The sequence below is a fragment of the Saccostrea cucullata genome, unplaced genomic scaffold (assembly GCF_032062105.1).
Source record: "Saccostrea cucullata isolate Sc308-1 unplaced genomic scaffold, CSIRO_AGI_Scuc_v1 ctg216, whole genome shotgun sequence".
NCBI classification, from domain to species: domain Eukaryota; kingdom Metazoa; phylum Mollusca; class Bivalvia; order Ostreida; family Ostreidae; genus Saccostrea; species Saccostrea cuccullata.
In genome coordinates this window covers 19,114-45,276 of record NW_026929284.1, presented here as the reverse complement: position 1 = coordinate 45,276, position 26,163 = coordinate 19,114, and the positions used below count along the sequence as shown (strand labels likewise).

The 26,163-nt window shown below is 33.0% G+C and overlaps 1 protein-coding gene across 6 annotated transcripts in view; it reads right to left on the bottom strand.

Moving 5' to 3' along the window:
* Window positions 1-26,163, bottom strand: part of LOC134280298 (rootletin-like) — a 52,599-nt gene that overhangs the window by 18,675 nt on the left and 7,761 nt on the right. The window contains exons 1-10 of one of the 6 annotated variants that reach the window (XM_062762703.1): window positions 25,719-25,940; window positions 21,586-21,873; window positions 6,600-6,785; window positions 5,763-5,846; window positions 4,271-4,374; window positions 1,869-2,034; window positions 1,520-1,732; window positions 1,173-1,294; window positions 476-1,033; window positions 78-329 (exon numbers count right to left, since the gene is read on the bottom strand). In XM_062762703.1, the coding sequence (XP_062618687.1) occupies window positions 78-329; window positions 476-1,033; window positions 1,173-1,294; window positions 1,520-1,732; window positions 1,869-2,034; window positions 4,271-4,374; window positions 5,763-5,846; window positions 6,600-6,785; window positions 21,586-21,873; window positions 25,719-25,754 (2,009 nt within the window). In that variant the 5' untranslated portion in view covers window positions 25,755-25,940. Of the gene's footprint in view, window positions 1-77; window positions 330-475; window positions 1,034-1,172; window positions 1,295-1,519; window positions 1,733-1,868; window positions 2,035-4,270; window positions 4,375-5,358; window positions 5,413-5,602; window positions 5,684-5,762; window positions 5,847-6,599; window positions 6,786-8,810; window positions 8,915-14,584; window positions 14,658-16,001; window positions 16,016-21,585; window positions 21,874-25,718; window positions 25,941-26,163 lie in introns of those variants that run through there. The other 5 variants (XM_062762704.1, XM_062762700.1, XM_062762701.1 and 2 more) reach the window with 5 other exon arrangements.

The following is a 26,163-nucleotide window of genomic DNA, read 5'->3' as shown; positions in this document are numbered from 1 at the left end:
ACTATGCCCTATGACTTCATATATTTTTACACACAAAGTTCCTATCAAAGCCCTTATTTTATTATTCTGTGTCTTACCATCTGTCGTTTTCCTTGATCTGCCTCTCTTTGTCCTTGGTAATGTCCTCTTTCTCGTCCTCTAACTGGTCCCTCTGTCTCTGAAGGTCAGTGTTAGCGGCCTGGAGCTTCTCATTCTCACGCTGCATGATCTCGATCTGCTCGTTCAGCTCGTTCCTGATCTTCTCCAGCTGAGATTTCTCACTGCCTGTCAGACTCAGAGCATTCTTCACCCTGTCACGATCTCGAGAGGTATCTTCTCTTTCCCTTCTCCTGCAGAACACAGTAAAATACATTGTAAATTTAATATGGTCACATCTTGCAGCACATAGCATAAAATATTTTTTGTTGAAAATATACATTTTGCCTCCCTCCTTTATTTGGTTGCTTACTACATTTTAAAAGCCCAGGTCACTTACAGGATATCCACATCCTCCTTCAGCTGGAGAACCTGTAACTCGAGACGACGACGCTCATTGTCAAGGTCATCCATCTGCTTCCTGACTGCTGCATTGTGGTCCTGGCTGGCCTTTAGTTTGGCGCGGGCCTCGGACAACTGGAGCTGTCGTTTGTTCAGAGCTGCCTGTACAGCTGAGAAGGTAGCGTCGGCCAACGCTGGGGACCGAGCTCTGGCCATCGGTGACTTGGAGCGGTCCCTGAGCAGCGGAGACCGAGCCCTGGCAGAGGGAGAGACAGACCTGGCCCGTGATGGGGAAACTGACCTACGACCCTCCTCATCTTCATATTCATCAGCGTCGTTAATGACGGCTTCCGCGATGTTACGGAGTGCATCATGAAGAGCCTCAGTGTCACTGCGGATCTGCCTGGCTGTGTCAGTTTCTGGCAGGTCATAACTGGTTCTCTCGCCGAGTCTGGTCTCCAGGTTGTTAATCTGTCTCTGCAGGGACTGTGTGGACTTCTCTCTCTCCTCAAGCTGTATCTTCAGCTTCTCATTCATCATAGTCAGCTCATTAACCCTGAAAAGTAAGAACATACTCTGAATCTTTGATCATGTTTGGATATTTTCTTGATAAACTGTAAAAAAAAGTTGCAAACCTGTTTTTAGGTGTGTATTTTTTATCCTTTAAATCTAAATGATATAAACTAAAGACCTACTTGGCATTCAGTTCATAGCTATGAGCATCATATCGAGATTGGAGTTCAGCGATTTCACGGCTCTTCTCTCTCAGCTGGTTCTCTAGGGCTGCTCTGTCTGATCGCTCGCGGTCCAAGGATACCTTGTAAAAAGATTTTATTATCTGTAAATTGTCAAGATAACACAATCATAAAGAAACTTTTTATATCCCTACCACTCACTATAATATGAAACAATCAACTTTTATAACTTGCATGATAAGAAAGTTTTAAGCAAATTGTAAATAAGTTGATCTACTTTTATATCAATCTTTTACCTATAAGTGGTCGCTGTTAAAAATCAGATAGAAAAGTTAGATGATTCTTACCTGGGACTGAGTGTCTGTGTTCCTCTGGTTGGCAGCCAGATTCAGACAGGCAGAGTGCATACTTCTGGAGGCACGGGTCACGTCATTCCTCACGTGGGACAAATCGCGCTCCGTTGCCGTCTTGAGATCTCCAAAAGCTCGACGGAAGGCCACAACTTGTCGCCACAGAGCCAGAAGTCTACCATGCTCTGCACTGAAGTATTCATTGAAGGACTGAAAAAAAAACAACAACATTACATTTTTGTTTCAGACTAAAAAAAAAAACCAAGATTTTTTAAATCTACAAATTCTTTATCAAAGAAATACAAGATAGATCCCTTTATGACCTCGTTGCCATGTGAACACTGACCTGTTCCTCCTCACGCCATTCCCTCTCCTTGACGTCCAGCTCCTCCCTGGCAGCCTGCCAATCCTGGGTCAGCTTGTGGATGTCAGAGGTCAAGGACTGATTAGCAGCAGTGGCCTGGTCCAGCTGCTCCCTCAGCATAGCATTCACATGGGCCAAACTGGCACTCCTGGAATACAAAATCAATAGAAACATGCAAAAATGTGGTCAATTATTATTAAACATGTTCACCCTTAGCATGGTGTCATTTATTTATTTTTTGTGAGAAATTTACTTTTATTTTAATGTCTACATTTTGACTTCCTCATCTGATTTCTGGAAAATACTCTTCATGCTCTAAAAATTTTGTTTCTGTTTTAATCTTCAGATTAAGAGTGAATATTATCTATCATTAATATTTTAAAATTATATTGATAATCAAGCCTTATGTTCTGTGAAGCAGAAAAGGATGCAATGATAATTTATATTGATCTATTTAGATACCATCTGATGCCTCAGCAAAAATAATTCATTTAAAAAATCACCCCAAAAAGGGTTCGCCTGTCCCCGGCAACATAAATAATGCACAAAAGATTTGAAAGTGAATAAACCGGATAATAAATATCTTGTAAAGTTTTTAACATGTTTCAAACTGTAGAGACCCCCACAAAGTGAAAGCCATTTAAAAGATGTAAAACAAAAAAAATAATTATTGTATGCTTCGTAAAGCATGAACCCATCAATGCTGGTCAAAGCTACTGACATAAAAAATGTATGGACCATTGAAAACAGAGAAGTATTTCAAAATATAGGCAAGTAAGTAGAATCATTTTAGGAGAGTTTAGAAGATTTCATGACTTATGAAGTAGCTGGTTTTCAATAAGTAATGACCCAGCCCGGGTCCTGGCATTCCACTGTAAATTACTTGGTGATATCTCAGCCTTCCCAGGTCCCAGGTAATTGTTTCTATTATTAATACAAAATTGCTTTTTATCTTGTGCCTATGTGCCAAAAAATAAAACACAAATACTGAAGCATTTTTTAAAAATATAGAATAAAGAATGTCGGTGTAGATTCCATGACTTTTAAACCTTTAAATTGTTTGACAGCAGCTAACACGTTTAACTTGGTGATCTGTAACTCTAATCTACAAGAACTGATTCAGCAATCCCTGATCTGACAACACCCTTTATTTAAAATTCAATTGAAATTTAAAGACATCTACATGAAACAAATGGATCAAATTACTTATTGAGCACTGTTAATTTTATTGGATTCAGGATTTAGAGGTCAGATGTATTGGTATTTCAAAAAATGATTTTGTGTTTAATTTCTGTACAAAGTAAAAATTCTGAAAATAGTGGGCTAAAATGTTGAAATCTTTTACAAGGTGGACTAAATATGGGTACCTTATACATGTACATGAATGACTGTATATGTCCATTAATAAGAGGAAAGGGTCCAAAGTATTCCAACTCACTTTCAGATTGGGCTTTCATGACTTGAATAACAATTTATTAAATGGTTAACATTTCTTGGGCTTTACAAGGTCAGCTGACCTGGGGTCTTACAAAATGAGGTCTTGTTGGGCTTTATACAATGTGAACTTTCCTTGAGCTTACAACTTAAAAGGGCTTTTATAGAGCCTTGTAAAGAGTGCTATCCAGAAGTCATTCAAGGTACTTTACAAGGTGAGTTATTATTGAGTCTTACAAGATGAACTTTTTTTTTAGTCTTACAGGTGAGCTATTTTTGGATTTTACTAGGTGGACTATTCTTGAGTCTTAGGTCTTACAAGTTGGCTATTTTCAGGCCTTGCAAGTTGAACCTTTTTGAGGTCTTACAGGTGCTTTACAAGGTGAACCGTTCTGAGATCTAACAAGTGATTTAAAAAGTGAACTTTTCTGAGATCTAACAGGTGATTTACAAGGTGAACCTTTCTGAAGTCTTACTGGTGATTTACAAGGTGAATCTTACTGAGGTCTTACTGGTAATTTACAAGGTAAACCTTTCTGAGGTCTTACTGGTTTTTTACAAGGTGAGGTTTCCTGAGGTCTTACAGGTGATTTACACGGTGAACCTTATTGAGGTCTTACAGGTGATTTACAAGGTGAACCTTACTGAGGTGAACCTTACTGAGGTCTTATTGGTAATTTACAAGGTGAACCTTACTGAGGTCTTACTGGTAATTTACAAGGTGAACCTTTCTGAGGTCTTACTGGTAATTTACAAGGTGAACCTTACTGAGGTCTTACTGGTGATTTACAAGGTGAACCTTACTGAGGTCTTATTGGTAATTTACAAGGTGAACCTTACTGAGGTCTTACTGGTAATTTACAAGGTGAACCTTTCTGAGGTCTTACAAGTGATTTACAAGGTGAACCTCTCTGAGGTCTTACAGGTGATTTACAGGTGAGGCTTCTTACCTTTGCTGCTCTTCCTCGAGCTTTATTAGCGTGGACTCTAAGTCCATGTTGCGGCTCTCGGAAGCTTCCAGACTTTTCTTGAATGATTCTTCTGTGGATTGGAGCTATAGGACAGAAAAATAACATGAGTTCTCCGACATACATGAATAAAACAGTTTATAAAGAAATTATTTAAATTCATTTTTAATCCTGATTACAAAGTTCTTGTATCTCAGATAAAAAGTTAACAATAGATATTAAATATTCAATGTTAATTTCCAAAATATATTCAATAACATGAATAAAGATCAATAAAATTAGGAGCACTTATTATTAAATATCATGAAACAAAATATAAGTCTTGAAAAAATGTTGTTTGATTGCACAGATCAAATATTCTATATTCTTTCATTTCTCTATGACTTCATAAAGTTTACATAAGTATGATGTCTGTGAAAATTTAAACTCATGAACGTTCATTATTTCACAGCAAATTGCAGCATTTTCGTCTTACCTTTTTGGATAGAATTAACATTGAAAGACAAAGTTCAGAGGTCAAAAGTTGATAAAAGAGGGTGCAAAAGTAAGGCAGAAAGGTAGTATAAAGATGGTGTCTGAGGTAAAGGTCACACACAAGTGAAAAGACAAGTCAAATATAATGATGTGGAAAAGACTTGAAAGAAAGGCAAAAGCTGTGCAGGAAAAATACTGTCCCTACCCACCTAAACCATCACCCAAAAGGAGAGGGGATTTAAAACAGGATCTGTATTTCCCCTCTTAATTTGAATTCCCAAATTAATTGAAATATGTATTTAAATTCATTAAATATCTCCTTGATAGATATTTTCATTTTGATAGGAGTCCAATTTGCATTTTAATTTTTAAGATAATATAGACTCAATAACATTATTTATTGATAATATAACTGAAATTCCATTTAATTTTACTTTTAACTAAAATCTCATTGAAATGAAATGAAATGAATGTGAATTAAGAATGATGGTTTTAGTTTTTTAAGTCTAGCCAATCACACCATTTAAGATTAGATATTTAACTCTGTATTAGGATGTCTTAAGGCGTAAAGGATTGCAAGGGGAGGTTATACTCACTTTACTTTCTATTTGACCCTCAAGGTCTGAACATTTACGCTTGTATTGTAGAACCTATGAAATGAAACAAGACGATGCTGCTGCAGAATAGTCAAGTGAAGTACAAGCTACCAACAACCCAATGCTTCCATCTGACTCCTGATCATGCAAGTGTTTTAAGAAGCACACCAACAAAACTATGTCATAGTTGGTAATGAGTGAGAACACAATGGCCACTAGGTGGCGCCCTTCACACTTCCCTTACCAACTTAAGGTTATCGTAACGGGCCTTTAAGTCCCCGTTTTCTGCTTCAAAATCCTCACACTTTTTCTTGTACTGTAAGACCTGGAGTTGTATATGAGGGTTATATGTAGAGATAAATATTATATACATGGAGGTTTGGCCTTTCTATGTGGCCTTTTACCTTCTGATTGGTAACTTGGCAATAAATATCTTTGCTGCGCATAACATCTTCCAAGTCTGTACATTTTTTCTTGTATTGTAAAAGCTGTTAAAATCAAAATCTATTACAGTACATTTCTATAATTTTAAAACTCCAGGATAGGTATGTTCATACTGCAATAGGTAATACAAACAATCCAAGGAACTAAATTACATATAAATCTACATTTATAATTATACATGCCATTTTTTTACTTTACTAATATTTGCATTAATTGGGAACATAATAACTTCATCAAATATTCTATCAGTCACTACAATTTTATTTTATATAAAAAAAATTATTGTGTATGGTTAAAAAAAAATATACTAAAGAAAAAAATAATCAAAATTCACCCTTTTAATCTCAATCTGCAAATTAAATTTAATTTTTATTAACAATAAACTTTAATAAATCTTTCAATATACACACCTGCAGACTGTTAGGTTGACATTTTGGCAACCTATACATCTCTGAGCTCTCCTTTGAATGTTGTGTGATTTACTCACAAACAAAACCTAGCTAACTTCATTCACCCTTGCAATTTCACCTTCTCATTAAGATATAGGTAAATAAAAGATTCATTTTCTACCTAATGTCTTTGTTGAGTTTAAATATTCATATGCCAAGGTACATACAGTTAATTAACTTTATACAGTGAGAGAGTTTTGTGAGATTGATTTGTAAAATATTTAAACATTCAACTCATAATTCACAGTTATGTTAATAAGTATGTACGTTGGTGACTTAAAATAAACATGACAGACCATTTTACGAAGTTAATAGACAAGATTTACGATTAGGCTGTAATTGAATTACCTTGCTCTGTAGCTTTTGTACGAGCTGAGCTTGCCGTTGCTGTCCGTCTTGGTAAGCTTGTAGTTTTCGTTTGTAGCTTGCGTGTTCCTCTTCTAGTTTACGACGTAGCTCGATATTCTGCTGGACGAGATTTTTGGACGGGGCCTCTAACGATTCGCCACCCTGTCCTCTCAACGACTGCTCCAACTGAAGGAATACAAACCAGAAAATAAAAAAGATTTGCTTGAAAGAATATTAAAAAAAAAATTATACAAAAAACTGCTGACAATACATATCCAATATAGAAACAATGATGATGCATTGAGGACACTTAATTATTCATTATATAGATCATCTATTATACTCAGTAAACACACTTCTATCAGCTTAACTTAGTGCATTTTTAATTTCTCCACCCTCCGACTTGCAAGTCCAATAACATAACACATTTCTAGTTCAGCTTTCTCAGCAGCAGAAGCAGTGTTAAACAAGTGTCACAGTTTTCACACACAAATCAGATCAAATAATCATTATACTACGGATATTCCAGGAACTAGGCTTATTTGTACAGGTAGATGAGCTCTATAATAGAAATTCAATATCCTATAATGCAAGAATTGCTCACATATAAAAAGTCATGGCTGTGAGGTTTTGTATACCCAATAGTCACCTGTAATTAAATTAACCCTGGTGTAACTACCGTGGTAGACATGTCAGGTCTCGTTCAAGTCAAATTTCACTTTCACAATAAAACTGTACCCTTTAAAATTACACTGTTAATTAATTTTGCTGATTGTGTACTGGGTATATGGGAAAACTCTTTCATGTTTACCTGTAAATGTATTCTAACACAAATATGTACATTCAGCAAGAACCGAAACAGCGTAGCAATTTAAAATACTGATATAGACGTCATGAAATATTACAACATTACAAATTATATAGGCGGTCATGTATTAGCCTTTAATACATTATCCCCACAATCTGTAATACTCCCTAATAATTAAAGACTTATTCACAGAAATATACTTTTTTCATTATATCCTTAAATGCAGATCATTAAATTCAATACTAGAGCAAATCTATAATGAACCCAGACTGAAATTTCATACATCATAAAGTAGTGATTTAAAATGTATAAAAAATTATTGAATACTTAATTTGAATGTTTTTATGGAGTCATGCAATGGTAGGTCTTCAGAGTGCTTTATTTCAAAATTATTCATTCTATGTTAAATCTTCCATTCAGTGCTTAAACTGCTTCAAAATCACTCCAATACATGTTCTTTAGAGCAAAGTTTGATACACTCTCTGCATTTGAAAGCATTTAAGGCATACTTAAATTTTATATTGTACATGTATCTCTCAGTATCTGTAAAAAAAATCATAACCCTCAGGCCTGGGGGGTTTGGGGAAGCATTTGACCCCCTCCCTCCATTCTGTTCTCCTGTGTTTAATTGGAATGCTCTCTTGTGACACAGATTCTGCTGATTGACCTTTAAAGTGACCTTCATTTGGACTCTCCTTGCTTCATTTAACAGACAAGTAGTTCTACACCTGACAAATATCAAGTTTCACTTGAACTAATGTTTGATTAATTATTTATATACTAATCCACTAATTCATTTATCTGTCCTCCATATACTCTGTATTAGGTATTAAAGGATATTTCAAGATCAAGATTTTGTCAATATTTACAATGTGCTATCTTAATAATATGTCTTCAGCAACATTTAAAACTCTGCAATGATAATTAACTGTTAGGGGATCCAATAACACCCCCTTCTTAAAAAAAATAATATGGTTCATAAGAATGACTATTTGTTATTCATAACAATCAGTACCATTTTAAGAATGAAAGCAAAGACTGCATGGGTGCAAAAAATCAATTCCCTAAAAAAGCAATCTTCTAGCTTAAAAGATAACATATTTACTTGCACTACCTACATAATGATCCGAGACCTATAGCTCAATAGAATCAATCACGATTCATTTATTACAAAGTACACAAGGGTTGTATGGAAATAATCTTTGATCTGATCATAATTAAGTCACCCCCTGACCCATAAAACCCCTAAAATTGGTTTTACCTATCTTGCATATAATATATCAAGGTTAAATATGGTAATCGAAATGTACGTGTTGCAATCTGACAATTGAGACTCTATGCCCTATGCATGACAACACTGAAAATGAGACAATGCACGTCTAAATGCATGATGGGATACTGACTGCATCTACTTTCTGGCGGACATATCCAGGCTTGGGAATTTCTGAGGGGACAGATTCGTGGTCACTTCCATCGCTCTCTAGCTGGAGTTCTTCAGACATTTTCCCTGGTATAAACAAATTTTTCTGTTCAATGGTTCTCCTTTACAAAATAATAAGTCCTACTTTCAAATATTTGTTATTGTCCAGGTCTTTTTGAGTCCAGAATTTGTTTACTACATAGTATATAAAGTTTGGAGAGCAGAAATGAAACCCGGTATTTGCTTTCCCTTTACAAGTAAGGTTTACTGTGGGTCAATATCCGAGCTTTTGAAAACAAGTAAAAGATAATAATATTCTGTCAGTGTGTATCAAGACCACTCGAAAACCTCAATATTCACACTGAATTGTCAATAAATCTCCATCAACCATCTAAGAGAGGGAACAAGTACATTTTACAGTCACGTATTTGCACAATCAGCAAGCTTTACGAACGTCCAACAAAACTAGGAAATTGGCCCCTCCACAAGACAAGTATACTTTGTGGTAAAGACATGCACAATCCACTATTCTCAGGCTAACAATTAATGCACCTTTTACACAGATTTTCTTTTTTTCCAAATTAATCCTCCAGATGCACTTATCAATGCACTTATACTTTTCCACAATTTCACATTGTTGTCCTTGCACAAAAAGAGGACTAAGGTTGGAAACAAATAAATGCACACAAAGAGATCTGTCAGAACCTCATTGAGCTGTTTAAGTCTTTACACGTCCAGTTCTTATCTTATTTCCTTTCTCTAAGCAAGTAATCCACTAAACTAAATTTTATCAGAAGTGCGGAGTTTAAGCTAAAAACGGTTTGTTTAAAGAAAGTTAACCAACATGCAATGAAGGTCAAATAATCCACGGGAGTTTAGTCTCAGGTGCAGCCATTCACAATACTCCACACAAAGGTAAAAGAAAACTCTGTCATTCCATTGATTTTGTGGCTCAAACACAGTTATCAAGTGAAATTGTCAACAAAGAAATATTAATCCATCCAAAGAGATTCTATTCTTAAAATTTAAATGATCATTTTATTTCACTTAAATGTGTTTTCAATGTCCACAAAAGAATTCTTTGTTGGTAAGTATTAATAAACTTCTGAAATAGATGTTCTGCTCAAAGACAAAGTTCAAGTAAATCCCAAGTCAGGATCTAAAATTATCTCCCTTCAATTAGATCTAGAGTGAGCTCCCTTCAATAACTTGACAAAAGAAATTGCTAGAGCAAGAGATATTGCAAAAGCTAGTTGAGTTTCTGTGCAGTCAGTAAACAGTCTGTCCCACAAACAAAACAGAGACTTACTATAGGCCCTGCATTAAATTTTTCAGAAGTCACGAAATCATGGGGACTTGGTTGTAAATCTTTTTGATAAGTGTTGACGTGTTTTGTGTCTATTGTCTTAAGTTTAAATACACTTATTGGTGAAATATATGGCACCTTAAAGACCGTATTGGGTTAGCCTTTGATAGCATACTAAATAACACTGCCCCCCAGTCAGCAAGAACTGCTTAGCTTTTATTTTTACCTTCATAAATCCTTCTGATTTTTAATCTGCAGTGTATCAAACTGATCACAATTAAGCCCTAGTAGATAAATCTTTAACACCTTAATGTCAAACAGTTCTTTTCAATGGAAAAGGGAAAACAAGTTGAAAATATTGATCCATTGTAGCACTTATATTTTCTTCCTTTTTAATGCCTAGAACAGATAACCTTACAATATCAGAAATGATAACTGCATGTACTCTTTCTTGCAATGATGAAAACACATACCTGTCATAAAAAAAGTAGAGTACAGACTGATAAGTATAATATTGATGAATTAGACTGTTTGAAATTCATAGGTGATTACTTGTAGTGGCTGTTGAACTTATTTTTAGTTTTGCTGAGTAAGAACAGCAGGGCAAACAAAAACTTCAGTGTAGAAATGGATTAAATTAAATGTCTTTGTTAAAAGCAGATTATTTTACTTGAAACTAGCTGTCAAGCACATATAATCCTACCTCTTCAAAACAATGCAATTAATAGTAGATTTATTTCAAAAAGAGAATTTGAAATATTATGACAAACATTACATCAATAACTGATATGGACTGAAATTTTGGGAAATAATGTTCAAGTGACAAGTTTATGGGAGAGTCATTTTACTAAGTGACAGGGGAGTTAAACTTAAGCAGTAAAGTGCTTTTCTGAACAAGATCTAACATCCCTGTCACCAGAATGCTTTCTGATAATCAATAGGAACTAAATGTCCATATTTTAAATTCAGGTCAAAATGAATGAAATGACTGACACAAACAAGAAGAATAATTTGGCAAACACTCCCATCTGGGGCCCAGACAAATTTATATCTACCATTGCTTAACTTAAAAGGCTCCAAATGATTTGCATAGTCTCGTAAAAGATTAGGGTAAAGTGCATTGCTTCATAAATCATACAACTCAAAACAATAGGTTACTTCAGCCTTTGAAATGCAAACACTAGAAGTCATCATTGAGGATAGAGCTAACAGAATAGGGGATTTCTGATAACAGCATTTTAGATCTGATTTAAACTTAGGTAAATGTGAAAAATCACAACCTTATCTTCATTGATAAAATGGATGCTTTCCCAGTAAAGTAGGGGCAATGTTCCCTTGAAGGGGACCAGATTTTAAGGCTTAGTTTTGACATTGAATTAGTCCTATATGTTTTACCAGAAAACACCACAGCAGTAAAATTGTTTACAACCACTAAGTTATTACTTATTTTTCAATAAAGGAAAAGGTACTGTTATAAATTATACTTCAAGTTCAATGAAAGCTAAAAAAAATACCATGCATTAAGAGTTCACAATACATTCATGTCTATAATTATAAAGTACTTTATTATAATTATAAAGTCTATAATTGCATTGACCAATAAAACATGTGACATGCATGAAGAAGTTTTAGGATGCTAAGTACGGAACTTGTACCAATACCAGTATGTACATTAATGCTCTTGGACTGGTTTCTGTCTCTATCAGAAGTTATTATCAGGAAATGTAATAGTTTTGTCAAGCCTCTGATTATTGGCCCTATCACCAAAGTCAAACACAGAAAGGGCCAGCACAAACAGAGAAAGGGGGGCAACACAGATACAAACTTCTCCAATAATGTTAGGCCACAGTCAATAAAATCTCAGGGTAGAGTGGTAAATTGTGAGATAAGTGAGGAGAGAGTACACAGTATTTCTATAGGGACTGACCAATTCCAGTCAAATTAACACCCCGCTACAGATAAAAAATGATTCTGTTCCCTCGCATTCCAAAAACCGACCACCAGGACTGACTAGAGTAATCGCTTCATGAACTGGACTTATAAATGTCAATATATACTTCAATAAAGAGTGATTGTTCAGATCTATCAAGGCTCTTCACATCTATATAAACAGCTAAACTTCCTCGACCTTATCTCAATACATGCTGGGGTTTTGGTCGGTGGGGGTAGGAAAGGTCCCTGTACTCTAAACTACACAGCTTGTACAGTCTTATAATTTATAACTTTCTCTGGACAATTTGTGATATATAAGTAGATTAAGTCTGTTTTTGAGTCAGGACTAAGCCTCTCAAGTGTGATGAATATCATTTTGAAGTATGATGAAAGATGGTTTAGTAAAGTGTCCTCAAACAAGTGCTTAAAATGTACATATTCCAAAATAATCCATCTACTTTATTCTCAGTATTTAGAAACTCAGAAATTCTTTCCAGTCTCATCTGATTTATGACATAGTTCTTAGAGTACATGAATGAATGAAATATACATTTCTGATGACATTCCATTTCAGACATGATATTTGTATCAAAGAACATAGACCCCTATCTGCATCAAAAGATACTTCTCATTAGTATTTTTACAGAAAAGCCAACTGAAGGTATTCAGTCTTACCAATCTTGCTTACATGGCACAGTTGAACAAGAACTAATAGGATTTGCCAATGTAACCAAGTCAGACAGCTTAAAGGTATACCAGGAAATCACACCTGGGCCATTGAGTAACTTTACACTGCACACCTAATCTGTTTGATTTAGCCCCCCTAAATTCTGCCAATATACACTCTGTTGAGTGCTGTTATGTAACAGTGTATTTGCTGTACTTGTGCATGCCCGACTACTTATAAAGTACTCCGGTTCTATACTGTTAACACTGTTAATACTGTTATGACAGTATGACTTGTAGGAACATTCAGATAAAGCAGGTTTACAGTGTAAAAACTTTAGTGAGAAACCTTTTTAAATTGTGCAACCCTTCCATAATTCTTGAAATCAATGGAAAGAAATTTCTCTTGCTTAATATCAATCGAAAAGTACATGAATAAGATTGAAAGAACTTTGGTTTTATATGAATATTTCCAAATATAGATATCATTAGATTACGGGTAACTCTCTAAATGTTTTTATCCATGCCATTTAAGTAAATGGTTGTGTGGATTAATCTTTCTCTTGTGCAAGCTTTGCAATGCATAAGAAAATAATTAATTTGAACTTTGACATGTATGCATAGATTTATTCTACCTTCCTTCACTTTTGGAACAATGTCTGATAAGTATTTTGAGTACTTATAATCCGGTGCAGAAAGTTTTTAAATCTAATGACAATATGAGCAATGAACAAAGCTTTTAACGATTTTGCTATTGTTGCAAAATCAAATGTTTTCTATATTGACATTGCATGACATTCTTACATATATGAGCATTGTCACAAACCACTGAATGCATTGTTTAATCTAAACCTACATATAAGTGTACCCCACTGTATTTCCTCTAAATGAACAATTCATAATTTTCATGATTCAGTAAATACACTTATAAGCATAGACTTTGACAGATGTGCCTTATTCTAGAAACATTATCACATTATACATCTGACCCAATTCATATTCTATATGAAAAGAAGTGCCAAAACTAATATAGCTAGATGGACAATATGGCTCATTGATCAATGCTGATTTAAAAGCTGAAATTGCAACAATTCTATAAACATGCCATTTGTTTCTGAACATAGATTGTGTAATGGTAAAGGTTTCCTAGATACAACTCTTACTTTTTATTTACATACCTCAAAGTCTGCAAAATATATACAGACTTGTCTATCAAACCATTATGTTTGTTTAATGGAGGAAATTCAGAGTAAACAAGAACTTTTTATAAAAGCTATGCAATTTAATGTTTTAAAAGAACAAATAAAGAAACAATGTCATCGAGAAACCATATATATTACACAGTGTTTCTGAAACTCTAACAAACACTCTAAATAATGCAAATATTAAATCTCTCCTTATAATTTTAATCAACAAAGGACTTAAACTTAATTACTTTTGCGATTGATTTTTATGAATAATATTGCAAAACATCAATAAATGATATCTTAAAATTAAATGATAGCAAAAAAACTGCTCATGATTGTCTAATCTCATCAAATCAAATCACCAAAGTCTACAAACTATGTCCTGTTTTACACGTTAAATGATTGCCGCAATTAAAATCAGCAAACAAACAAAATACCTGAGCATAGTCCATTATCCCTTTAAAACTAGCCTTAAATTGGTTGTGAAGAGGCAATAAATTTTCCCCAACAAATTTAAAGAGATAGCAAAACCTTAGGTCTTACTAAACTCATATTCAATAAAGAGAGCATCCCTTATTGGATGCCCTAAGTTATCTCCCTTTGTTATTCAGGGCTTGTCTTTATCGCTAACAACCACTGAAGCAGTATAATATAATAAATATTCACCTGAATGTGCCTGCTAAGGTCTTCTCTCACAGAGTGTTCATGTCATGTAACCTTTCTGTGCACACAGCAGTTCTGTACGGACATGTTTTATGAATTTCCCGCTGAGTTCATTTATTGGTAGATATCTGCATGCTAGGTATGGTCATTTAAATTTGCACCCTAGTAAGGACTGCCGACTAAACAATAGTCTTATCAAGTTTGAAATTTAAAAGGTTTTTCAGCATTCCAGGTGAAATAAAAGCTTAAGTAACGATTAATTTTCATTTTCTGTTTTGGCCAGTGGTTAGCTGTATGCTATTAAATATTGCATACACAAAATAAATATATAAAAGGCTAAACCCTTGTGCTAAAACTTAATCCTTTTGTATTTTATTGAAAATGAAAAATGGACGATTAATTTCAAGCCATAGTGCTGGAATATGACATTTAAATTTGAACAAAGCTTCAGAAAACAAGATATTCAATGTGCCAGGGGACACCAAATTCTATGAATTATGAGATAAAGGCAGATAAGACCTGACAATCATTCGACTCCCTTTTAAGTCTTACATTATTTACTGGCTTTAATACTTTATTGTTTTTCTTGTCCTTTCTATCTGTCACTCTGAAGGTGACTTGTGACTTTAGTAAGTGTGAACATATTAAATGCCCCCAATTATTTTTTTTTTATAAAGGTAAACAAAAACGCACTTGCAAAAATGAAAAATATTTATATTATATTCAGGGACAGGCAGTAAACAGTGTTCATCAGGCTGTAATTTGATTTACCGTGGTTATACTGGACAAAGATGTGTCAATTGCTATAAATACCTGCTAAGGGATCTAACTGCACATATTCAAATCCATACCAATCTTTTTCTGCATGTGTTATTCAAAATGAGCTGTATTATGTTTAATATACACATGAAAATCTCATATATTTTCATTCAAAATGAGCAACATAAACATTCTGAAATAAATGGGTTTTGGAAAAAAATTATGGTAAAAAATTATGTAGGTACAAACAGAAAATTTTAATCCTGTTTGCCTAAATTTCAATCCTCAAACTAATACATCACAAAACATCAAAGTCTAACATTGAACAAAAAAGCTTTCATGTAGAAAGGAACTGTTGGAAAAAAAGAACTTAATGTATTTTCTTTCAAAGAAACAAATATGGCACAATGCATGCAACTTAATAACAGTTTAAACACTGGCTGAAATTGATAATAAATCTTGTTGCAATAACATGTATATGTCAAAGTCCTCATAAAGAAAAAGTTGAAAAGGTTTCTCAATTAAATTGGTGATTAACTGTAGTATGATAATTCATTACATGCTTACATTGTATAACATGTATCAGCAAACTAAAAATGGAGCTCTACTTACAATTTTGAAATGTCTTTTAATAAGTAATGAAAATGGACAAAAAACTTACTGCATACAGTACACTGTAAATTGTACTCAGATTTCTAATGTATTTCAGGAAAAACTACGTGCAGCAAAAACTAAATTTAGGAACACTGAATACAGAGACTCCATTCAAATGAGATTCTTTAAGTTATGCATGGTTCTAACCTCATTAACCTAAATACAAAGAAGTGATCTTAGACTGTATGTTTCAATGAATAGTTTTACGGGTAAATCATATTTTAAAGTATCAGCACTTTAATTCATAGATGTAAACTAAGATAGGACTGTCTGAGTTCTAAATGAAAAAACACAAAAGAATATTAATTCCTTGCAGAGTTTTAGAAGTGCAGATAAGACTAAGATTGAATCATTGTCGATAATCAGCGAGATTAAATTGATTTGGTCCTCGTCTTTATAGTTATCAAAATCTACAGTTACATAATTTATAGAAATCCTGATTATAATCAAAGCTGAGAACAACCTTAACTCTAATTTAGCAGATTTTAGTCCACTAAATTACCCAGAATTCCCGAGCAATGATAGTGGTCAAAGATCTAGATATCATAATCAATGTGTTTAACTTTAAATTTTGTAACTATAATATAAAGTAATATAGTATGTATCAGACCAAAGTTCTTTTCATCACGTAAATTCATTCTTGTCCATAATTGATATTTGACATAAGAACCTATTTGTCCAACTGAAATTTGATATATCATTATATATAAAGCTTATGCATTACATCTAGCCCAAAAATGTGACTTAATTCTTCATTTTTTCGACACCAAGTAATGTCTTATATTGATTGACCTGATATGCAATTATTTTTTCAAATATCACAAGCAATGAATTGAGAAGTGGAAACTTTCATAACTTATTGCGGGTTGCATACCAAAGGCATTAAACATACAACCAAAAACGGAATAAATTTTGAAACAACTCCTCGATATATAAATATAAGCTTTATCTCAGCCAAAACTGCAATCAGTTGGTGTTTAACAAAAGAAATGAACTGGATTTTAATACATGAACATCTTTCAAAAATGAAAAAAATAGGCAAGGAATATGATTCTGGCCTCAATAACAACAGATAATATGATAAAAAGGAAGAGTGTAAATAAAAGGGGTGTATAATTGTTTTTCAGCATAGTACATTGTATTCAGAAAATAGGAGGTCAGCTATGTATGAAGAGATTCATTCACCTTTAAAGCCTTATTATTAAGACATTTATAAAAGAAATTTATTTTAGTAAGATTTGGTTTACCAAACTTCCAGATTTTAAAGATTTGTGGAAAATGTATATAGCTCAACTTCCAAAAAATGCAATCAGTACTTACACAAGAAATATTTGTCTACAGTAATTGGCATTGAAAAAGCAGTTTTCTGTTCCGACCGATAAAAATCATGAAAGGATAGGAAATTAATTTCTTATACTTCTTTTCACAATCAAACACCCCATGCTTGGGTGACACTATCAAACAATAAAGTAGTTAGTCTTACATAATTCTTGTTTGATTAATTAATGAGTATAAGAAAGGAATAAGTACCTTTTAATCAAATAGTAACAGCTGAATAATAGAAACCATTAATTTCTACATTTTCTACAATCAGATTGGTCTATTCATGAATTAAATTTAGCCTCTGTTTGGAACCCATCAGAATTTTCCTCAGAACGTGTTTCCAAATTTGGTCAAGTTAAGTAATCTCAATACATTAAGCACATACTAGAATACTTGTAACAATCAGCAAAAATTGACATACAAGTTTGAGGTATATGAAAGGCTTTTCATTTGATGAAGCTGAATTATTTTTCCAAATCAATCAATATAATCATTTTTTACAAAGACTGTATAGAATGTTGCATGACAGTCACACTATGAAAATGTCTCTATCCTCTAATGGCAAAGTAATAAAAATAGCACTAATTATTTAGTGATTCAACTAATAAAATAATAATTGAGATTTTTATTTTTTAATCATGTTCAAAGGTTAAAAATCTTCTACATTGTATACAGCAGATGCATTATCCTTCAAAATATGTACATAGGGGGTTTAAAATTCACAATCATGACAAATTTTACAGCATTTTAGGCCTGATTAAACCAAGTTCAAATGCACCAACCCTAGGGATCTACATATTAATATCCATATAAGTTAAAATGTGAGGATTACCCTATGGCATGAACCTTCAAATATGCGATTACAAATTTTAAAAGCCTTGGAACCATTTATTACTTTGATCTTAAACAAGCCTTAAATTTCAATCATTTCACTTTGGGTGTCATTACTCGAGTTCTACCTTCCTTTAAGATAAGTCTGAATTTGTGAAATTTGAATTTTCTCCACTCCTTGTGATTTATTTTCAGCAATAAGTAAAATTCAATTCACTTGTCCACTTAAATAAATATCAGCACGATCTTGTATTGCATGTCTCTGCTTGATTTCACTGTGTGTATTGTGTATACAAGATAAATTCTACCACAGGATGGAAAAGTGATTTGGTTTTTTTAAAAAGTTTAATTTAAAATTTTTGTACAAATAACTTTCTGGATTTTTTTTCTTTCAAATTTCTGTACTGTCAGTTGATAAATCTGAAAGGATTTTTCTTGCATACTGCCATTTATCTGCATACCAGTAATGAATATTGCAATTTATTAAATGATATATAGCATATACGATAAATGCATACCAAATACATGTACTCCAGATTTTCAAGAATTAATTACTGGCAATAATATTTCATTTTCTTCAAACAAAATGCAATGAACAGAAAAGATCAAAGAATTTTGCAGGGTAGCAGAATGCACATATTCAGTCAAGACAAAAATTAAATTGTGCAGGATTTAAAAATAATAGGAATAGTACTTATTGTACGTAGAAGTACCTCAATCTTTGCCAAGATAGGAAAAATGATGCCTTAAATAACTCAGTGTATATGTTACTGAGTTCAAGTAATAGCATGTTCTCCTCTAGAACAAGAACAAGGAACCTTTTTACTAAATGTCAAATACAGTATGAGAGAGCTCCTTAAAATCAAGCTGAGGTCAAATACATGTTGTAGTGCCACAGTATTGGTTCTTAAAATCAAGCTAGAGAAATAACTTTGGTCCACAAAGTGCAAGCATTCAGTAAATTTTGTCAAAATTAAGGAGAACAGATAGATCATATATCAAAACAAATAGTAATGTCACTATGAAGTGATCCCTATTACTTTTCTGTTCTGTTTCTAGTTTCAAGAATGATTAACCAACATACCTAAATCAACATGAGAACATATAACTTCACAGACTTTTTTTATCCTGCATGTGACTTTATGACACAATCAGCTATTTCATTATGAAATATGCCATTAATTACTTCGAATGTTCAATATATATTGAAATTTGATAAGCTTATATTCATGAGCTTTAACAGTTTTACCTGGTTGCATAAAAATCTCATATCTTGATCATTTATTAAATGCATTTGACAAGGGAAAAAATAAGTAAACTTCAAATATCCTGTTTACCAAGGTTATTTAATTCATCTTTATCCTAATTTTAAATAATTTGTATACAATATCAATAATTTAAAAAAGAAAGTCCCCTTCAACTCATTGTAAAATGAGAGGTGCCTATAACTCATGTAAATAGTTCTTCATCAGTTTTATAGCAATATTTCATGGATGAATTTCCCAATAACCCTAGAATTTTCGAAGAAATTCCAAGGATAGCATGTACTTTAATGTATTTGTTGTTCAGGGACTTAAAACTGTGAATCAGTTAATCTGATCCCCCCTGCCAAGCCGACAGTGCAGTCATTGTTTTTAGGAGGGAAATAATACTTGATAAACTTGAACTGTGGCAACACAGGCCAATTTGTCTGTAGAAGATGTGTTTTACCCCACTGCCCTGGTTAACAATAGAGTCAGGACAGACCAAGTTAAATACACAACTGTGTTTATATTGCAGATTATCTGTTAAGAAAATTCAACACAATTTATCATGTCTATTTATACATGTATGTTTGTCTGGGTACGAGTAAGGTTAGGGTTGACAACGAACCCATTCTCTGCAGGAAACCTCATGGTTTTTTTGTAAGATCTATTTTATTTGTTTTGAAAAAAGAAAAACAACTGAAAAAGGCTGTTATCGGTACCTTTAAGAAAAACAATTTCAATAAATATAAATATTATACACTGAAAACCCTCTTTCTCAAAAGAAGTACTACAACAAAACATTATTTTAAATGTAAATAGTTTTAATAATTAAGATATGGAGATCACTTCCAGTAACAGCATATTAAAAGAGCATTATCTGTCATATATGCATTTTTAAAAGTCTTTTATGAACTGGGTAATCAATAATGAAAAATCATGGTGGGTTAAAATCAATAATGAAAAAAAAGGTTAAAGACTCCTCAGTAATGTTCTTTGATTGTGATTGTATTTCAAAATAGCTATCATCAAACTATATTCACCAAAACACCGGACTATGTGGAAGCTTTTTCAAGTGATTTTTTTTTCAAATGAAATAAAATGCTGTGTATAGATCCTGTACATGCTTTATTGGGATGCATGTCTGACTTTATGGCAGCTTCACATCGAACAATTACCCTATACATTTTTGTCTAGCAGTGCTATGATCTTTCATTATTTAAACAAAAAGAAGGACTGTGATATTCATTTGCCTAATTTAATAGATTGTGCTGACATAACATTTTCCACAAACAGTAAAAGGAATATAATATGATAATTTTACTGTCCTCAATACCAACATTTGAATTATCTCAGCAAGTCTGCATAATTACAGAGCTGCCAGCATCATAAAATGTACAGTCATATGGAATGGGGCCAGGACAGAAATTTTGTTTATATAAAATTCTTATTTTAAAATAATTTAGATCCCTTTTTAGCATAGAAATTATAAATGACAATGTAAGCAAGTGCTGCTTCAAATATGATTTTTTTTAAACAGAGAATTGATGGGTTTTGTAATAAATGTTGCAATTCTACCTGTGTAAATTGCATGAAATCTATTTTATTTTGATGGAGAGAAAGGAAATCTGAAATAAGTATAAATAAATAAATCATAAGGTTTACTGGTATTTTAGATGTTCAAAGTGTAAGTCTTATAAATTTGTAAGGGTTGGCAGCTCTGTAAATGTGTGCTTTTCCTTACAAACTGCCAAGTTTTAAATTTATGTTTTTCACTAAGACAAAAATATTTATATCAATCAAATTAATATAATGTCCATCATGCGCGCTATCTTTAAATGATTATAGTAATACTGTATATATATTAAAGTGACATATAGGTCTAATGGGCCGGGTGTGATGTATATACGTTCATATTGTATTTACTTGTTGACTATACACATATGTCACTATAATAAAATATTTACTTACTTACTTACACCTTACAAACGTTATCATGGATTCCACCAAAGTAGTAACAGCTAGGTTAATGAATGATAAAAATTTTGAATAAAACAAATTCAATATAACCTAACTATTAAACAGCATTTGTATAAAGAAAGCAGATATACTGACAACACTATAAAAATCCACACAGCACACTGACTTACCTTAAAACTAAACCTGTACCTCTACACACAACTCTAAACTCACCTTATCACTGATGGCATTGTACTTGATTCCTAACTCATCCCTCTCGGCGCGACTTGCTGCCAGCAGGTCCTCGACTCGGTTGAGTTCCCCGGCAAGGAGCCTGTTCTCCTCCTGTAGCTGTGAGACGGTGGGGGTGGTAGACATCCTGGGTGGGGTATAATCTGGGTCCTCGGCGGGCAGGTGCTTGGTGATGATCTCCCTGACACGGGCCGGGAGCTTTGATGGTTGGTTGTCCTCGCCAAGTACGGTCAAATCCTCACGATCTCTGAGCACAGAGTCCTCTAATCTCTGTAATTAAGTAAAAGCATTTATATTTCAAACAGTCTACACATCAATACTCCTGCATGACAATTTCCATTTCAGTACATGAAATGTAATTCATTTTAATTAAGTGTTTATATATATATATATAGTGTTAGTTAATAAATTTAGGCAATACTCCAAATGGAGGGCAATAAGAAATCCTATATCTCTGCAAACTCAATACTGCATGCCACGTTTTATTCAAACTACAACCTATTTAATTTAATTTCATACAATCAAAAAAGAATTTCATTCTTGCATCCATAAACTGATCAGAATTGGTCTAATTGCATGCCTTCACAGTGTAGCTTAAAATTATAAATAAAATTCATCTGCATTTCTATTTTAATACATCATCCTCATAAATAATTGTTTCATGAACTTTAAATATTTTGTTTTATTGGTAAAATTTTATTTGAATTCTACTATTCTTAACTTTTTGAAATACATGTACCAGAAACAACAAAGATACATGAAAGCCACATCTTACTTTCACTTTATCAAAGGTGTAAATTATTAGGACAAACATAAAAAAGAATTTAGAATGATAATAAATGCATTATAAATGTGTGTAAATAACATTAATGAGATTTTTGCTATGCAACATGGTGTAAAGCATGCATCAATTAGAAAAATACACTATTATCTTGACTATTCTACTTCAATTTACTTCACTACTATTCACCTTTTCATTGGATTTTACAAAAAGCATAAATGATTAATGAAGAGAAATAGATTGTGCGATTCTGATAAATGATACTGCACACCCAGCAGTTTATTATCTGGGATGTTCAACCCATCACAGTAAATGTGACTGTTCAAAGACTTAACTCCATCTATTATTCAATCTATGTAGAATGCAAAGAAATTTTATCATCATCATTATTTTTAATGTGAATAAACCAAATACAAAAGAATATTGATTGGAAATGGGGGAAACTTTATTATTGAACTGGATTTTAAAATGGAAGCATTGATATTGACAATACCTACAGTGTTCATTCATTTTGTTTGCTTAACAAATATTGCTAGCTACTACTCTCTCCCCTGACATTAATCTTAACAAATAAATCTGTCAAGTATCATTTGTAGCCAATATGTTGTCTTGCGAAGCTGTTCAAACACTAAGGACTAAGCAGTTCCAGTTTTTCTGATCATTATAGGTTTCTTTTATACCTTTCACTTGCAAATACATATGCAGAATGCTAAAGAAAACAAACTGAAAGAGTGATATTTCTAGAAACACTTATCTGCAGCAATCACTTCAAACTTTACTCAAAATATATTTGAAATTACCCATACCAAGGGTACAAATTTCTGTCAAAAGATTTTTTTTGCTTAATTTACTAGTGCCTAAAAGTTTTATATAACAAATTCTATTGAGAAATACATTTGATAACTGGCACACAAGAATGTTCACACAGAGTAATTTTGACTTCAATACATTTGCTAATGGTTGCCATATTACTTAACTTCCTGTTACTTGCATGCCTATGTATATATTTCTAAATTTGAATACATCAATGTAGGCTAACACTCTAGCATCAGTTGAAACTTTGCAAAGTCAGCTTTCTGATGTCCTTTACAATAGATCTGACTTTATTTTGCACAAACAGATCAATACATAATTATTACCACACAGACTTCAATAGTTTATTATCACTTTAAAGAAAGCAATGTTGCTCAACCATAAAATTTGTTTTCCATTTAGATGAATAAAAGTTAAGACCTTTGTGGTCCTTACCTAAACACTAACGGGGTTTACTGTGTTATATTTGCATAGGAAATGAGTCCCATCTGATAAATAAACAAAGCTCAACAATCTTTGTGGTAACTCAGAATGAATATTATGCTTTGCGATTTGAGTAAATATGTGAGCAAATGACTTAGACTGAAAATTTGGAAATTTTAATTCATTCTAAGCAATAGGATAAATCAATGTATACACAACACATGCTGTATGAGTAGAGTCATAGGATAGAATTTTCAAGTTTATAACTTCCAACAGGGGCATTTCATGTATGCAGTATTGATATCTCTGCATTCAATATATAATCCTCAACAGGTCCAACACAATCTCTCGACTTCACTATATTGCTTGAATTATCTATATATATACAAGTAGCTTGGCTTAGTTACCCAAAATAGCTTGATTTAGCTATCTTATCACACTTTTTTTCTTAAACATACTATTCTTTCAGCATGTACAAAGATGCACCATGGAGCAATGATAGCTAGTATTTATTACCTTGAACCCATTTGAAAACGATACATGTAAAAATTGCCCATCAAACTGCTTCTCCTTTAGAAAATTTGTACTCACAGTGCTAAAAGTTTTCAGAGCTATGTAGTAACATACAGTTACTTCTTAGATGATATTATTACAGAGGTCATTTCTCGTCAAAAAGATAATTTGATCGGTTATAATTTAGTACAATGTGAAGCAATCTTACTTTTCCATGCCTGATTGCACACAGGGTGGAATACAATTATCTAAACAATGTAAATGCATCTTTTACTTAAAGATTTTCAAATACTGCTGTGTTAAAACTTTGATTTTGGTTGCATTTTGGTAGTTGATAGTCAGGTGCTCTTATATACATATGTATATATACATTGAAGAGTCATATGTCTATTTTATGTACATGTTTGTATAGGTTCATGTATGTCTAAATCTTTTGTTTTGTTTTTCCTTTTTCCGTCAGCTATATATTAGGCCTTTCTCTTGTAAGTTTATACTCTTTATGCTCATTTGGGCACTGAATTAGTAATAAAACATATCTTATCTTATCTTATCTCTTATCTATTACTGGGCATCAGCGATCGAACCCAGCTTCTAATTCCACTCATAGATGAAAATCTGAATATTAGCGACTTTTGTCTTATTCTTAGAAAAAAATATTTTTTGAGAAAAATGCATACATGTAGCTTAATAAAGCTATTCTAATAGCTAATTAAAGATATATATAGCTAAATCAAGAGATCTACCTGTTCATGTAAAAGCTAATGAAAACGCAAGGTTTACGTATAAATTAAACTATAACTATTTGTTCATTTGTAGCAAAATCATATTTGCATATATTTTTCTGTCGATATTTTGACTATTCTGACTAAAAAGTTTCAGATAACATGGTGAAAACCGTGCATTGAAACTGAATTCTTCCTGCGTCCAGTGCAGAAGCGAATATCCCGCCATGGAGTCATCAGATTCAAAGGACGAAGATCCAAATAAATCTTTAACAGGTGGAGAATTTCTGCGGTACTTCAAATGGCTCATTCCGAGCACTTTCAGCTAAATTTTTTTTTTTTGCAAAACTTCATTAACTTTAGAACCGGAAGTAATCAAATGATGGTAAAAGATGGACTCTTGGACCGAGGTAACAGTCCCGCAGCTATGAAAAAAGTTACTACAGTAACGGCGTCCCTAACATTTGCAGCGCGCACCTGTCAAAAACGATGTTCTACCCTGTTATCTCATAAACAGATTAATAGTATTATGCAATAGCTAGAATCATAATAAGCAATATGCTATATAACAATAACTACATAGACAATCGTGTCACGAATGAAACTTTTTTTGAAATATCTGAACAAACAGCAGCACACCATGATGATTACTGTATTTGCACTTATGAAGACAGAGGAAGGAGGCATTTAAATCTTATGAAATTTTGACTCTAATAAACAAAATACAATGAAAATGCGAAATGAAACATGCAGAACTTGAAATAAATATAAAACGAAAGCTGAATTTTCGACGATTTTTAGCATTGACGTGTTCCTCATCTAGAACACATTGTCGAGACAAAAATATCGATAAAACATGTCACCTGTATGACCCTTTCAAGTCGGTCGTCTGCTGACATGGAGTCCCCGGTGACAGGGCAGACCTTTCCTGGGTTAAACTGACCACTCCTGCACTTTTCCTTAGGGAGGGAGCTCTGAAGCTAAAACCCTCCGTTGTTTATCTCACAGTTCAATACACCTCACGGTGTATACTTATCGAAACGCGAAACACCTGTCTTTGCTTTTTCCAATAATGGCTGGCACTTTAAAATTCATGTTTATACACGTCCATTGAAACAAGCGCCATGGAGAGTTTAACAGTGTAAATTATTGCTATAACCATCTGATAATTTAAGAAGAAAAAAAAAAACAAATGGGCAATTTGTCCAACGCTTATTGAAAATAGAAAGTTTATCAATAATTCTAATTAACTTCTCACATCTCAGTTTACATTTATTCGTACGTATAATTATTATACTTCTAAAACAA